Source organism: Lampris incognitus, chromosome 5 (assembly GCF_029633865.1).
Source record: "Lampris incognitus isolate fLamInc1 chromosome 5, fLamInc1.hap2, whole genome shotgun sequence".
Lineage (NCBI taxonomy): Eukaryota > Metazoa > Chordata > Actinopteri > Lampriformes > Lampridae > Lampris > Lampris incognitus.
This window is the reverse complement of record NC_079215.1, coordinates 634,375-651,175: the sequence shown is the minus strand read 5'-3', so window position 1 is coordinate 651,175 and position 16,801 is coordinate 634,375. Positions and strand designations below refer to the sequence as shown.

The window sequence follows — 16,801 nt, the reverse complement described above, 5'->3', positions numbered from 1 at the left end:
TCTCTCTCTCGCTCTCGCTCTCTCTCTCAATTAATTTTAATTCAATTCAACTCAATATTTGCTTTATTGGCATGACATGCATTTGTGCACATATTGCCAAAGCATGTAAAACAACAACACAATACAACAATGATTATAATAATAACAGCAACAACAACAATGATTATGATATCAAACAGCAACAGTAGCAATAGGTACCGTCACCCACTGTCTCTCAGGTTGTGGCAGGAAAATATAAATCTTGCTGTAATGCTCGCCACTGGCCCCCCTCCCAGGACCACCTGCGGCTTACCTGCGTCGTCCATTTTCTGGTACTCTGGAATCACGTGTTCCAGCTCCTTGACAAAAGCCCGTCGTTGTTTTTCAAATTTTTCACATTTAATGAGGAAGTGCACCTCTGTCTCCACCTCATCTGTCCTGCACTGACCACATGTTTATTGCTCTTTTGGCAACCACGTCTTTTTATGTCTCCCCTTTTCAATGGCTAGACTGTGGTCACTGAGCCTGTATTTGGTGAGGATCTGTCGCTGCTTCCTGTCTCTGACAGTTAAGTGGTATTCTTCCAAATCATAGTTTGTTTTTAGGGCCCGATGGACTTCTAGTTTGTTTTGAGTTTTGATTTCAGCGTTCCAATGTTCCAGTGTTTCAGATAATTGTTCTTGCTTTGTTTTATAGACTGATTTATCCTCATGTTTGTTTGTTTTATAGTCTGATTTATCCTCATGTTTATTTGTTTTATAGCCTGATTTATCTTCATGTTTGTTTGTTTTATAGCCTGATTTATCCTCATGTTTCTTTGGAATGCAGTGCTGGCCTGAGGTTGGTTGGTCTTAGTATTTGTTAAAGGGTTAGTGAGTCTCAGAGCCAGCTGCTTCAGGGGACTCTTTTTGGGGTCCAGTTCTTGGGTTTTCAGAGCTTTAAAGTGCAATGTTGGGCTTGTATTTAAGTGCATCCAGAAATATTCGTCTTGTCCTTTTTCGTGTGCTTTTTTTGTCTTTTAGTTAGTTTTTTTTCAGTGGCAGGTCTAAGTGGAGTTGTTTAAAAAAAAAATTCCCGGTAGCAGTGCTACCGCCCTCAGCAGGGCAATATGGCCGCTGTGGGAGGTGGAGGGACGGCGTTTGAAAAGTTGACACGCCGGCATGTGATTAAAGTGGCTCTGGTGGTCACATGCTCGGTGGAGGAGTGCTGCCTCGCGGTAGCTGAACATGTGGGATATGGAAGCATAAAATCAGCCTCCAGAATGAACAGTGCTGTGGTCATGTTTATCGATAGTGTTGATAAAGCCAACCAGATGGTGGACAGCAAGGTCAGGATCAACGGGTTTGACTAAATTGTGTTCGTTACTTCCGGCATGATGAAATGTTTTGGCTGTGGGTGTGAGGGGCATTCAATAAGGTCTTGTCCCGACAGGAGTGAGGGTAGGTCTGATCCTCAAGGGCAGCCTTCGTCTCCCGATACCGCCATGAGCGGTGCATCTCCGGCTGAAGACGGCGTTGTTGAGTCGGCACAGGTCAGACAGGAGTTCGGGGATTGAGGGGCAGGAGAAATGGACCAGGTGGTGAAACAGAAAGAGACCGAGGCTGGAGAACACAAGGAAAACAGACAGACTGAGCAGGCAGGAGAGGAAGGTGGGCAGGTTTAGCAGGTTAAAAAAGGTGATCACGATGAGAAGGTGACAGGACTTGAACAGGTGGAAGCTGATGGAAATGAAAACAGTGAGAACGGGGAGTGTAGCAAACTGGCGGGGCGAGATATGAATTGTGGTCGGAAGAAGCAAATACAGCAGACTGCTGTTAGCGTGGCAGAGTCTGTACTTGAGGAAGAGGAAGAGATGCTGTCGGATGATTAAATAAAATTAAAAAAGCCTATTAAAAGGAAGCCCACAGAGGGTAGACAGGACGATTTAAAAGAAAAGAGGGTTTCAAAAAGTAAAAAGCCATCCTCTCTTCACCTGAGGAGGACACAGAAGAAAGTGACTATGAGTTAGTTTCCACTCCTCGTACACAGGTGGACACATAAGGGAACTATCCTTTCCTGAAAATCAGGAAGATTTTACAGGTCACCAAGGGTTTGAGGGCAGTTAAGGTGGAAAATTACTTTCCAGACTTGCAGCTTTTTGTTGACTCAGTCAGACGTTTTATTAAAACACCCGAGATTTGGAAGTAAACACATTTACTGACCAGGAAATCTTCAGAATGAAAAAACTTGTACAGAAAGTGAAATTGCAACTCCTTGATGATGCTTAAGACGAATTTGGTCAACGAGTGTGTTGCACTGGGTGATCTTCCTCTTACTGCTGCTGGAGGAGCCACTGATTCATGGAGCCAAGCTGGATGGCCACGACTGGTGCTCTCCAGGACTTCCTCAGAAACTGGTTTCCACCATGAACATCACCCTACATTGCAGAACTCCTACACAGAAGTGGCCGTTTTTCCAGAACTGGGGGTGGTATTGTGCATAGTGGGAGCTGATGAAGATGTTTTTCTTTTTTTAATTTGTGTAATGAGGGAAAGTCCTGGCTGCATTATTGGCTTTTTCACTTTATTTCCTTGGTATGTAAATTTGTAAACTCATCATCCATTGCACGTTGTCCGTCTTGGGAGGGAGATCCCTCCTCTTGCTCTCCCTGAGGTTTCTTCCTATTCTTTCTCCCTGTTAAAGGGTTTTTTTAGGGAGTTGTTCCTCATCCGATGTGAGGGTCTAAGGGCAGGATGTTGTGTTGCTGCAAACCCCATGAGGCGATTTTGTGTTTATGTTTGGCTATTTTATTTTGAATTTCTGCTTTTGCAATTATCTGTTTTAGGCTACTTAATGGTCTTTTTTTCCTGACACTTGTTTTGTATGAGCCGGATGATAAAGAGGTGATTGTGTTTGAGTATCAGCTGTTGGACTGTAATGTATTCTGAATAAATGTACCTTTTTAAAATCCAAATCTCTCTCTCTCTCTCTCTCTCTCTCTCTCTCTCTCTCTCTCTCTCTCTCTCTCTCTCTCTCTCTCTCTCTCTCTCTCGTTCGCTCGCTCTCACTCTCTCTCTGTCTGTATCTCTCTGTCTATGTCTGTGTGTGTGTCTCTCTCTCTGTCTGTCTCTCTTTCTCTCTCTGTCTCTCTCTTTCACTCTATCCCGCTCTTTAGGATGGGATGGGCAACCTGCGTGTGACCAAGGATGGGTTGAGACTGGAAGGCGTGTCTGAGTTTCTACTGCCGCTATATGTCAAAGAGATACACTCACGTCGGGTAAGAAGACTGTGGTATGTGTGTGTGTGTGTCCCACAATGTTTGTGCCTCATATATATGCATGTGCGTGTTTATGAGCCAGCGCTCATAATGTTGGTTGGGCCCAGCTGTTTATCATGTATGTGAGCATTATCATGTATGTAAGAGCCTATGATAGTGTCTGTGAGTATTATCATGTATGTAACAATAATAATAATAACAAATCAATCTTATATAGCACTTTTCTAGTACTCAAAGTCGCTTTACAATAAATGGAGTGAAACAAGATGACAGATTAACATAACACAGACATACAGGAGTGGATGGGAAGGAGGGGCAGACATACAGGGGTGGATGGGAAGGGGGGCTACGAGAGGGAGAAGCGTCAGCCACACGTGACGCCAGCAGTACTCTCCCACTTGGACAGATATAAAGGGAAAGAAAAACAAACATCATGAATCACAGATGCAGGTCAAGCGCTGAGTCCCCAGCCTGCCCAGACCAGGGGTGTATGAGCGGACGGGGGGGGGGGGGGCAATGAAGAAAAGACGTGTCTTGAGATGGGATTGGAAGAGTGGGAGGGATTCTGACTCTCTAATGATTTGGGGGAGTGAGTTCCAGAGCCTGGGAGCTGCTCTAGGGAAGGCTTGGTCACCAAAGCCGTGGAGGTTGGACCTGGGGGTAGAAAGAAGGGAGGCTGAGGTGGACCTGAGAGACCGAGAGGGTTGGTAGGGGGAGAGGAGATCGGTGAGGTATGGGGAGCCAGTTTGTGAAGGGCTTTATGAGTAAGAACCAGGATTTTGTAATTGATCCGATGGGAGATGGGTAGTCAGTGGAGGTCTTTTTGGATTGGGGTGATGTGGTGTCAGGATTTTGGTAAAAGTTAAAAGTCGGGCGGATGTGTCCTGGACTAATTGGAGTCTCTTGATTGAGCTAGCACTGATGCCATAGAGGAGTGAGTTGCAGTAAACAAGGCGGGAGGAGATGAAGGCATGGATCATTATCTTAGCCGCAGGGTGTGTGAGAGAGGATCTTATTTTGTAAGAGCCTATGACAGTGTCTGAGAGTAGTATCATGTATGTGAGAGTCTATGACAGTGTCTGTGAGTATTATCATGTATGTAAGTCTATGACAGTGTATGTGAGTATTATCATGTATGTAAGAGCCTATGACAGTGTATGTGAGTATTATCATGTATGTAAGAGCCTATGATAGTGTATGTGAGTATTATCATGTATGTAAGAGCCTATGATAGTGTATGTGAGTATTATCATGTATGTAAGAGTCTATGACAGTATCTGTGAGTATTATCATGTATGTAAGAGTCTATGACAGTGTCTGTGAGTATTATTATTTATGTAAGAGCCTATGACAGTTTATATGAGTATTATCATGTATGTAAGAGCATATGATAGTGTCTCTGAGTATTATCATGTATGTAAGAGTCTATGACAGTTTATATGAGTATTATCATGTATGTAAGAGTCTATGACAGTGTCTGTGAGTAGTATCATGTATGTAAGAGTCTATGACAGTGTCTGTGAGTATTATCATGTATGTAAGAACCTATGACAGTGTCTGTGAGTATTATTACCATCCTTCACATGGAGCTAACCTCACCGACCTGGCCATCTCAAGCAAAATCAGAGAAGCAACAACACTATTTCACTGAATATAGGACAACCCTAGCGGAACCGTGTAGGTGTACGTTTGTCTTTATGTGTCTGTTGGCACCTGTGTGTGCATATTTGTGCACATGTTAGAGTATTTGTATGTATGTAGAAGCACAAAAGGGTTTTTATGTGGCTATCTTTTTCCATGTATTGGAGTATGAAGGTGGTGGCACGGTGACGCAGTGGTTAGCACGATCGCCTCACAGCAAGAAGGTCCTGGGTTCGAGCCCCGGGGTAGTCCAACCTGGGGGCTTGTCCCGGGTCGTCCCCTGTGTGGAGTTTGCATGTTCTCCCCGTGTCTGCATGGGTTTCCTCCGGGGGCTCCAGTTTCCTCCCACAGTCCAAAGACATGTAGGTCAGGTGAATCGGCCGTACTAAATTACTAAATTGTTCCTAGGTGTGTGTGTGGTCCCTGTGATGGTCTGGCAGCCTGTCCAGGGTGTCCCCCCGCCTGCCGCCCAATGATTGCTGGGATAGGCTCCAGCATCCCCACGACCCCGACTGGGATAAGCGGCTTGGACAATGGACGGATGGATGGATAGAGTATGGCGGTTTGATGGTGATAGCCATACAACCTCCATGGTTTCTAAATCTCAGATAACGGGTTGAGTGTGACCCGGACATGTGTATGATTATTTCACTGTGATGTACAAAACAATGTCACACACTGATCAAAGTGTGTCCTCAAAATAGACATACAGACAGACAGAGACAGACAGACAGACAGACAGACAGACAGACAGACGGAGAGAAAGACAAATAGAAGACTTTCACTCACTGGAGCAAAAAGCAGCAAAAGGCATCTCAGGCTACTTTCAGACTGCCAGGCACAAGTGACCCAGTTCTGATTTCTTTTTTGCTCACGTGGCACAGATTGGACATGGATTATGACCGTATGAACAGAAGAGAAAAACCGACACGGAGTGGGATATTTTCAGATCTGATTGTGACTACATCCATTCCTACATAGAAGAAACTGATAGCTGCCAATGCAGCGCTCATGTACCCACACAGACTGTATCTTTCAGGTCTTTGTCATTTTGGATTTTTTCTCCCTTTTTCTCCCCAGTTGTATCCGGCCAATCACTCCAGGATCTTTCAGGTCTTTGTCATTTTGGATTTTTTCTCCCTTTTTCTCCCCAGTTGTATCCTGCCAATCACTCCAGGATCTTTCAGGTCTTTGTCATTTTGGATTTTTTCTCCCTTTTTCTCCCCAGTTGTATCCGGCCAATCACTCCAGGATCTTTCAGGTCTTTGCGAATGCACATCATTAAAAATGCAACACGCATACTTGTATCGAGTGTTGAACAGCGTGGTGTTGACGTGTGCATGTTCACTTCCTCCTCGTTGACCAAAGTGTGGCATCGGCCGGCGCGTGCAGGTTGTTTCAAGTGCAGTAAAAGGGATATGGGTCTTAAAGGTCGATGTAAACACAGGGTGGGAGAGAAAAATCAGATATATGCAAATAGTAGCAACTGGGCACCAAGACCTGTGGTGTAAACATAACCTGAGGGAGAAGTGGGGAGACCCCGGATGAGGAGGAGTACATGCAAAACTGGGTGATGTGGGGATGGAGTACATGTAATACTGGGTGATATGGGGATGTAGTACATGTAATACTGGGCAGTATGGGGATGTAGTACATGTAATACTGGGCAGTATGGGGATGGAGTACATGTAATACTGGGCAGTATAGGGATGGAGTACATGTAATATTGGGTGGTATGGGGATGTAGTACATGTAATAATGGGCAGTATGGGGATGTAGTACATGTAATACTGGGCAGTATGGGGATGGAGTACATGTAATACTGGGGGAGAGGTACATATGGTTGAAATGCTGTTAGCGGGATTTGCACTTCCGTGTGGAAAAGTCAAGCATCTTTTAATAGTAACATACACAAAACCTGGAAGCCATGCACGAGTACTCCCCAAGAAGAGCTGAATGTAGGATAATTTGTAGAGTAGCGCCCCCTATAAGAGTTTTGCTGAAGGGCTCTTGAGAATGACAAAGATCTAATTCTAGGTCCGCGGTGGTGTAGCGGTCTAAGCATCGGCTTTGTGTCGATGCAGTTTCCCACGAGACCGGGGTTCGCGCCCGGTCTCGTCAGATCCGACCATGGCTGGACTCGATGAAGCAGCAATAATTGGCAGCGCTGTCTTCGGGAGGGGGGCGGAGTCGGCTTGTGTTCGTCACATGACTGCGTCTGTGGGTGTGTGGTTAAAAAGCAGTGGTTCGGCCTGGATTCGCCTTGTCACGGAAGGGGCGAGGGGTCTCCTTCGAGAGTGCTGGCCGGAAAGATGCAGTTGGCGAATGCATGCAGTACGATGGTGGGTGTTTGAATTAAAATAGGGATCGATTGGCCACTAAATTGGGAGAAAAAGGGAAAAATCAGAAATAAGTTAAAAAAAAAAGAAGATCTAATTCTGACACCTGAAAAGGGTAAAAAAAAAAAAGGGGGCTAAGATTTAAATAACAAATATCCATGAATGAATGATCCCCCCCCCCCTTTTTTCTCCCCGATTGTACTTGGACAATTACCCCACTCTTCCTAGCCGTCCCGCTCTCTGCTCCACCCCCTCTGCTGATCCGGGGAGGGCTGCAGACTGCCACATGTCTCCTCCCATACATGTGGAGTCACCAGCCGCTTCTTTTCACCTGACAGTGAGGAGTTCCACCAGGGGGACGTAGCGCGTGGGAAGATCACGCTATTCCCCCCAGTTCCCCCTCCCCCCTGAACAGGTGCCCTGACAGAACAGAGGAGGCGCTAGTGCAGCGACCAGGACACATACCCACATCCGGCTTCCTACCCACAGACACGGCCAATTGTGTCTGTTGGGTTGCCTGACCAAGCCGGAGGTAACACAGGGATTCGAACCGGTGATCACTGTGTTGATAGGCAACAGAATAGACCACAATGCCACCTGGATGCCCCTACCAAGTCCATCTTTGAGCTAAAACACAAATTTTGTCCTTGTGCGCGAGCACACACACACACACGCACGCACACACGCACACACACACACACACACACACACTTAGAGTGTGAATATAATACTGGAGAAAAACCTCTGAAAGGATTTTGGGGTCCACAGACAAAAACGGGGCAAAATTCCAGTCTGCGTTGCCTAGTCAAAATGTTAGCTGAACAGTTTTTTGAAAAAAAAAAAGAAGAAAAAAACCCCCCCAAAAAACAAATAAAAAAATATACATGCAATAATGACATGTGTGTAAACTAGGCAAATAAAAACATGGTGAGACAAAACACTGACAGTATGTGAGCCACAGGGGAGGTCATGAATAAGACGTAAGCTACGAGCCATTAAAGGCTCAACTATTTTTGAGAAAACTGTTGTTTCCGGGGTTGTGTAAAATTCAGGGGCAGTACACAAAAAGCGCCCCCCTCCCTTCTGTCACGTGAGTGTCTTTTCATGTAGCGGTCGCTCAACTTGCAGCTATGCTGGATGTGTGAGATTGTCAGCCGTTTGCAGCGCCGCTCAGCTGAAACAACAGACGATCACCATTTGGTTCAGCTATACAATCTGGAATGTACCAACCATGGCGCCACACAGACTTTGATACCGCCCACCTCTTTAGTGAGAAGTAGTACAACTATCTCCGTTTCTCTGTATTTCATTTCTTTCCCCTGTCACAATAGGACATGGTGAAGGCATTTTAATACAGACAAACAAAACAGCAGCGTTTCACTGCCAAGTTGTGCAGCCTCTCCTGTGTTAATGCCACCTGCAAACACTTTTTCAGGTGTCTCATTATAATCCTGCTTCTGCCCATCTGAGACGGAACAAAAGACTACGTCAGCTAGCAGCCCATTTCTCCTTGCTGTGCAGGCACATGGATGCCTGAGACAGGTGTGCCACCTGCTGCAAATACCAGTAAGCCGCTACCATCACCAGTAAGCCACTACTATCACCAGTAAGGCACTATTATCAAGGTATCTTTTGAAAAAGGGTGGCTTCTTCTCACTCTTTTGCTAAGCCTCTGGATCTTTAAAAGCACACTCTGGGGTTTCCGGTTCCGCCACCGAGAGAATGGCGGCCTAATTTTCAAGCTGCCCGACGGTTTTGAGAAATAACCCCAAAAACTTTAGTTCTGTTAACGCTTGTGAAGGTTTTGTCGAACAATGAAGAAAAGGGGTAATACTAGACGTAGGACAATGATGAACATGATGGAAAACGATCCCGAAGTGAGACAAGGCAGCCGAAGTAGCTCCCCAAACTCATCTCTGCCACATGGCAAAGACGGCCCCGAAGTTTGCCCGCGATGTGTTCTCAACGAACTCCGGGAGTTCAGAAGAGACAGCAAGGCACAGCTCTCCGACATTAATCAAGAACTAAAGAGAAGAAACGACAGACTGGACGAGGCAGAGGGCAGAATTAACGAAATGGAGTCCGTGCTTCAAGCCACATCAACGCTAATCAAGCGGCTAATACAGTGTCAGGCTAACCAGGAAGCTAGGCTGATAGACCAGGAGGGTCAAGCGCGAAGAGATAATTTAAGGGTTTACGGAATACCCGAAGATAAAGAGGGCACCGATATGGTTGGCTTTATAGACAACTTATTTAAAAGCGCGCTGGACCTTCCCCGTGTCAGAGACCTCGGAATTGAGTGGGCACACTGGGCATTAGTGCTGAAGCCCAGCAGCCCGCAGGCAAAGCCCCGATCTATAGTGGTCAAGTTCGAGAGTTATCGGACGAAAGAGGAGGTGCTCTGGAGAGCCTGGCAGAAAAAAGAAGTGTTGTGCAACAATGTCCGCTTTTACGTCGACAGTGACTTCCCCCTGGAAGTGATTAAGAAACGTAGTGAATATGCCGAAGCCAAGAAAGTTTTGAAAGAAAAACAAATAAAGTTTCAGACACCGTACCCTGCAAAGATGTGGGTCTTCTACGATGACGGCACCCGGCTATACAAGGATGCTACGGAGGCAACGAAGGATATGGCTTCACGAGGATTCCCAGTGTCTGTGGTGAAGTCCTCCGCCTTGCCGCATCAAGAAGAGATCGGGCTCCTGTCTACCTGGCAGGTGGTGGGGAGATGGCGCGACCGGGGTGTAGATCTAGTACTCAGCTCAGTGGAAGGTGGCACACAGCCCAAGAAAAACCTCCGCTCTCAATATAAAGAAAATCTCCAGAAATTCAGAAGGCGATCCCCGGCAACAGGAGACTGATGGTCTACAGTTTTGGCCCAAATGCAAATAAGTTTGATCTAATTTCTGAGTGCTGTGCCTCACCATGGTTATTTACATAGCTACATATAAATCCTCAGTTCTATTTTCTAACTAATTAAAAGAGTCGGGACTTGTTAATTGGCGAACTGTTCACAATTTGTTTTGTTTTGTTTTTGTTTTTTCTTCTCTCTATAATCTCACTATTATTTACAACTTTATTTGGACATTGGCTAGCATGCGGCCACACCTTAGGGCCCCACCTCTGTTGCAACATGGGACATTCCCTTATGGGGGCTTTGACTTTACAAAGCCCCGTAAGGCTCTTTTAAACGAGCCTCAGCATCGGAAACAACTGTTCATAATTCGGTGGTGTTTTGTTAAAAATTGTTTTGACTTTGCTCTTGTTTTATGTTTGTTCCCTGGGAGAGATATTTTTGTTGTACAAATCTAATGCCAGTAGAGACACCGAGAGAGGTTTATTTGTGGTAACCAATGTAGGAGACTATGAATAAGCAAGTCCTTAAAGTTATTTCATTTAATGTGAATGGAATTTTAAACCCAGCTAAGAGAAGTCAAATACTGTCAAAAATGAAAAGGGAAAATGCACAGATAGTGCTCCTGCAAGAGACGCATCTCTCTTCATCAGAACATGAAAAACCAAAAAGAATGGGGTTTTCGAGGTTGTATTATTCATCCTATAAATCCGGTCATAGCAATTTTAATATCACAAAAAGTAAAATTTGAACAACTTTCAGAGGTTTTGGACAAGGAAGGGAGGTATATATTAGTCTCAGGAAAAATAGATGACACTATCATAACATTGGGTAGCATTTATGTCCCCCCTGGAAGTGATTTTGCTTTTTCCAGAAAAATATTTGATTTGATGGTAGGGGCCACAGGAATTGTCATATGTGGTGGAGACTGGAACATACGTCTCAACCCAAAACTAGATTAATCAAAAAACTCATCCGTTACATTATTACATAGGAAAATTAATGTTCTAATGGTAGAACTGGGCATATTAGATCTTTGGAGAGATTTTTATCCATCAGACTATGATTATACTTTTATTTTTGCCCCCATGATGTATACTCAAGGATAGATTATTTTTTTGTGTTAAAGAGAGACCGCCATAGAATGCATAGTTGCGATATTGGAAGAATTGACTTATCTGATTATGTACCTCTCTCTTGCACTATACATATCAGAGATAACCCGGGGGGAACATTGTGGAGGCTAAATACAAGTGTCCTAAACGACCCACAATTTAAGACTCAAATGAGAGAGGAAATAAAAATGTTTCTAGAAGAGAATGATAAGCGAGAGGTTGATTCGGCTATAATATGGGATACCTTAAAAGCAGTTGTTAGGGGGAAAATTATATCTTACTGTCCACATGAAAAGAAAGAAAAACAATTAAGACTAATAAACGTTAATAAAGAATTAAAAGATCTTGAGACACAACATAAAAGGGAACAAAAACCGAATCTGATGACAAAAATAAAGAAAATCGGAAATGTAATAAATATATTGTGTTCACAGGAAATTAAAAAAAGATGATATTTACAAAACAGAAATACTATGAGTCAGGCTCAAAATCAAGTAAACTTTTGCAAGGAAGCTACAAAAACAACAAGCGGATAACACAGTGTACAAAATAAGGGACCCGGTCTCTAAGACCATACAATATAAACAAGATGAAATACAAAAAACGTTTAAAAAATACTACAAGTCTTTGTACACACAACCCCGCTTAGACGACGAGCAACAAATTGGAAAGTTCCTTGATTCTCTCAATTTACCTGTTCTATCAGAGGAACAAAATCAAACATTAACAGCTGCAGTCACTGAGACAGAGCTAAACAGTGCAATCTCCAGGCTTGAAGCGAATAAGTCACCTGGTCTGGATGGCTTCCCGTCAGAGTGGTATAAGGCTTTTCGACTCGAGTTAATACCAAACCTTCTTCGGGCTTGCAATACATGTTTAATGGATGCTAAAATGCCTCCATCATGGAGTGAGGCAGTTATCTCGGTTATCCCAAAGGAGGGAAAGGACAGATTAGAATGTGGATCATACAGACCAATTTCAGTGCTGAATATTGATTACAAATTATAAACAGCCATCCTTGCCAAAAGACTGGAAAAGATCCTTCCCCAGCTTATACATAATGACCAGACTGGGTTTATCCCACAAAGACAAGCTCACGATAATATTAGACGATCATTGCACATATTAAACCATATCCAACATTATAAATTGGAAGCCCTCATAGTTAGTCTGGATGCTGAGAAGGCTTTTGATTCAGTGAGTTGGCCGTTCTTATACAACGTTCTTGAAAAATTTGGCCTACACAAAAACTTTGTAAAGGGCATCCGTACGTTATATCATAAACCATTAGTCCGAATTAAAATAAATGGGTACCTTTCAGACACTATTATATTAGAGCGTGGTTCGAGACAAGGGTGCCCAATCTCACCGTTACTCTTTGCGCTTTATATTGAGCCTCTTGCACAGTGGATAAGGCAGACTGAAAGCATCAAAGGCATCCGCATAAATGGAGAAGACCATAAACTGGCATTGTACGCTGATGATATTTTGATTTATTTAAGTAAACCCCAAACTCATTTTCTGAATTAATGAAACTCCTAGAAACATTTGGTAGATATGCAGGATACAAACTAAATGTAAAGAAAACGCAAATTTTGGCTTTTAATTATACACCCTCAAAACACCTTATTGAAAAATTCCACCTTAATTGGAATCAGAACTCATTGAAATATTTAGCAATATACTTATCGAAAAAAATCTCAACACTGGCAGAGATAAATTATGGTCCCCTCTTAACAAAAATTAAAGACGACATACATAGATGGAATGCTTTCGCTTTCCTTGGTCTCAGTCATCGGATTGATTCTGTAAAGATGAACATCCTTCCACAATATCTCTATTTATTTCAAGCACTCCCTGTAGAAATTCCTTCAAAACAATTCTCCGAATTGAATAAGATCATGTCCAGATTTATTTGGCAGGGAAAAAAACCCAGGGTTAAACTCAAAACTCTATAACTACCAAGGGAGAAAGGAGGAATGTCATTACCCTGTTTCAAGGATTATTTTTATGCAGCTCAGACTAAACCCTTAATCAACATATGTAACCTAACATTTCATGCCAGGTGGAAAGATATTGAACTCTCTATTATGAATGATTCTCCAATTCATGCAGTATTGGCTCACACAAATTTAGGAAGGTTTATAGATAAGGTGCAAAATCCATGGGTTAACGCCCAACTAAAAATCTGGAATATGATAAGAGAAGAATATAAACTGGGCCATACATTACAAATAATTCAATGGCGTGCCTATGATCCTGAGTTCAAGCCTAATAAAATGGATTATAGATTTAAGTCCTGGATTTCAAAAGGAATAACAACATTCTATTCCCTAACAGAAAAGGGACACTTAAAAGACTGAAAAGTTGAGGAAAGAATATGATCTTGAAAAATCTGATTTTTATAGGTATCTCCAGATACGTAATCATTTTGAACATAACATTAAAGATAAAACAGACTTTAATGATCTTATACTGAGGATATTTATTGGTGCCTATCAAAAAGACCCAAATAGGGGTGTTGTCTCAAGATTTTATAAAGGCCTTATGACAAAAAAGTACCACTCTACAGAATACATCAAAGAAAAATGGGAAAAAGAAGGTAACTTTACAATATCAAATGAGGATTGGCTTGATGTATGTAAATTCCATTGGAAATGCACCAACTCCCACATATGGCGGGAGTTTGGGTGGAAGTGTTTTAGTCGATTTTTTATTACACCAAAACAGAAAGCACATATTGATGGGGGGGGGGGGGGACACCAAATGTTGGAGACAGTGTGGACTTCAGGAAGCCAACCACTGGAACATATTCTGGGAGTGCCCAATGATAAGACCTTTCGGGCAGAGCTTCACAAAGCATTGAAAAGCATACTTAATAATGATCTGCCCTTGCAATTTTCCACAATATTCTTAGGAAATGCCGATTTCCAGGCAGGACGGCCGGATTAATATTTATTTGGTATTTTGACATGTGCTGGTAAAAAGCACTCACAAGACATTGGTTACTTCCTGAACCCCCCACAATACAGGAGTGGATAGATATAGTAAATTACATTTATGTTATGGAAAAAATTAATTTTTCCCTCCATCCTTCAGAAAAATAAGTTTGTTAAATTCTGGACCAAGTGGGTCAAATATGTGAGGCCCTTAAGGCCAGATTTTGTGGAGATATTGAATTAATTAGATTTTAATACACCCTCTCTCTCTAGCTTCACACTCCTTTTCCCTACCATGCATTGGGAACCTTCACACTCTCCCTGCCACAAACTCATATCACCTCTCTCCTGTATAGTCTTATGTACACACGTTACCGCTCCCAAATTATTTTACGTTCTTAAAGTTTGCCTTTTTTTCTATATGTATGTATATATATATATTGTTTTTTGTTTGTTTGTTTTTATCTTTTTTTACTTTCTCTTGTAAGTTTAAAAAAAACCTGAATGGCAGAAGAAAATGAAACTTATTGTTTTGATATACATTTTGTAATATATACTGCTGTGAAAAATAAAGAATTAAAAAAAAAGCACGCTCTGGCGTGGTTCATTTAATGCCAGCCCTCTTTGTGGGTCGTGAATTCATATCATACCCCTTCTTGTTATCCTGTATGACATGCTGACCATCCAACATGCATCACCTATGTGACAGACACTTCACAAACTATCAGTCACATTGGACATTTATGCAGCATATACTAGTACAGACTATAATCTGATTTTCCCTTGCACAGCTTCAACATACACAGTCAAGGCAATGATCTGTAAATTATGCAGAAGGATAGCAGAGCTGGGATTTCACGTTTGATTCGCAGTTACTTCTAAGGCCAGAGGTCTCCCTCTTCTCAGAGCTGTTTTATATCCACAGACATGTAGTAGGGCTGGCTTGGACCACATTAAAATACACACTGCACAGAGCTGTTTTATATCCACATACAGTGGCTTGCAAAAGTATTCATACCCCTTGAACTTTTCCACATTTTGTCACGTTTCAACCACAAACATAAATATATTTTATTGGAATTTTATGTGAAAGACCAACACAAAGTGGCACACAATTGTGAAGTACAAAAAAAATTATTCATGATTTTAAATTCTTTTTACAAATAAAAAGCTGAAAAGTGTGTTGTGCAAAAGTATTCAGCCCCCCTGAGTCAATACTTTGTGGAACCACCTTTTGCTGCAATTACAGCTGCAAGTCTTTTGGGGTATGTCTCTAACAGCTTTGCACATCTAGAGACTGAAATTTTTGCCCATTCTTCTTTGCAAAGCAGCTCAAGCTCAGTCAGATTAGATGGAGCATGTTTGTGAATGGCAGTTTTCAGATCCTGCCACAGATTCTCAATTGGATTTAGGTCTGGACTTTGACTGGGCCATTGTAACACATGAATATGTTTTGTTTTAAACCATTCCATCGTAGCCCTGGCTTTATGTTTAGGGTCGTTGTCCTGCTGGAAGGTGAACCTCCGCCCCAGTCTCAAGTCTTTTGCAGACTCCAACAGGTTTTCTTCCAAGATTGCCCTGTATTTGGCTCCATCCATCTTCCCATCAACTCTGACCATCTTCCCTGTGCCTGCTGAAGAGAAGCACCCCAGAGCATGATGCTGCCACCACCATGTTTGACAGTGGGGATGGTGTGTTCAGAGTGATGTGCAGTGTTAGTTTTCCGCCACACATAGCGTTTTGCATTTAGGCCAAAAAGTTCAATTTTGGTCTCATCTGACCAGAGCACCTTCTTCCACATGTTTGCTGTGTCCCCCACATGGCTTCTGGCAAACTGCAAACGGGACTTCTTATGGTTTTCTTTTAACAGTGGCTTTCTTCTTGCCACTCTTCCATAAAGGCCAGATTTGTGCAGTGCACGACAAACAGTTGTCCTGTGGACAGATTCCCCCACCTGAGCTGTGGATCTCTGCAGTTCATCCAGAGTCACCATGGGCCTCTTGGCTGCATCTCTGATCAGTGCTCTGCTTGTTTGGCCTGTAAGTTTAGGTGGACGGCTGTGTCTTGGTAGGTTTGCAGTTGTGCCATACTCTTTCCATTTCCGGATGATGGATTGAACAGTGCTCCGTGAGATGTTCCACGCTTGGTAAATCTTTTTATAGCCTAACCCTGCTTTAAACTTCTCCACAACTTTGTCCCTGAACTGTCTGGTGTGTTCCTTGGACTTCATGATGCTGTTTGCTCCCCAATATTCTCTTAACAAACCTCTGAGACCGTCACAGAACAGCTGTATTTGTACTGAGATTAGATTACACACAGGTTGACTCTGTTTAGTCATTAGGTCAACATTCGATCATTCAGCAGTCATCAGGCAACTTCTAAAGGCAATTGGTTGCACTCAGAGAAAAGGGGGCTAAATACTTTTGCACACCTCACTTTTCAGTTTTTCATTTGTAAAAAAAAAATTAAAATCATGTATAATTTTCTTTGTACTTCACAATTGTGTGCAACTTTGTGTTGGTCTTTCACATAAAATTCCAATAATATATATTTATGTTTGTGGTCGTAACGTGACAAAATGTGGAAAAGTTCAAGGGGTATGAATACTTTTGCAAGCCACTGTACATGTAGTAGGGCTGACTTGGACCATGTTAAAATACACACCGCACAGGAGAATCAGC

General features: G+C 42.7%; 1 protein-coding gene across 1 annotated transcript in view; it reads left to right on the top strand.

Annotated features, from left to right (window-relative positions):
• The window catches only part of LOC130112799 (zeta-sarcoglycan), a 605,973-nt gene that overhangs the window by 96,057 nt on the left and 493,115 nt on the right, over nucleotides 1-16,801 (top strand). The window contains exon 2 of the mRNA XM_056280290.1: nucleotides 3,134-3,235. Coding sequence (XP_056136265.1) covers nucleotides 3,134-3,235 — 102 coding nt within the window. The remainder of the gene's footprint in view (nucleotides 1-3,133; nucleotides 3,236-16,801) is intronic.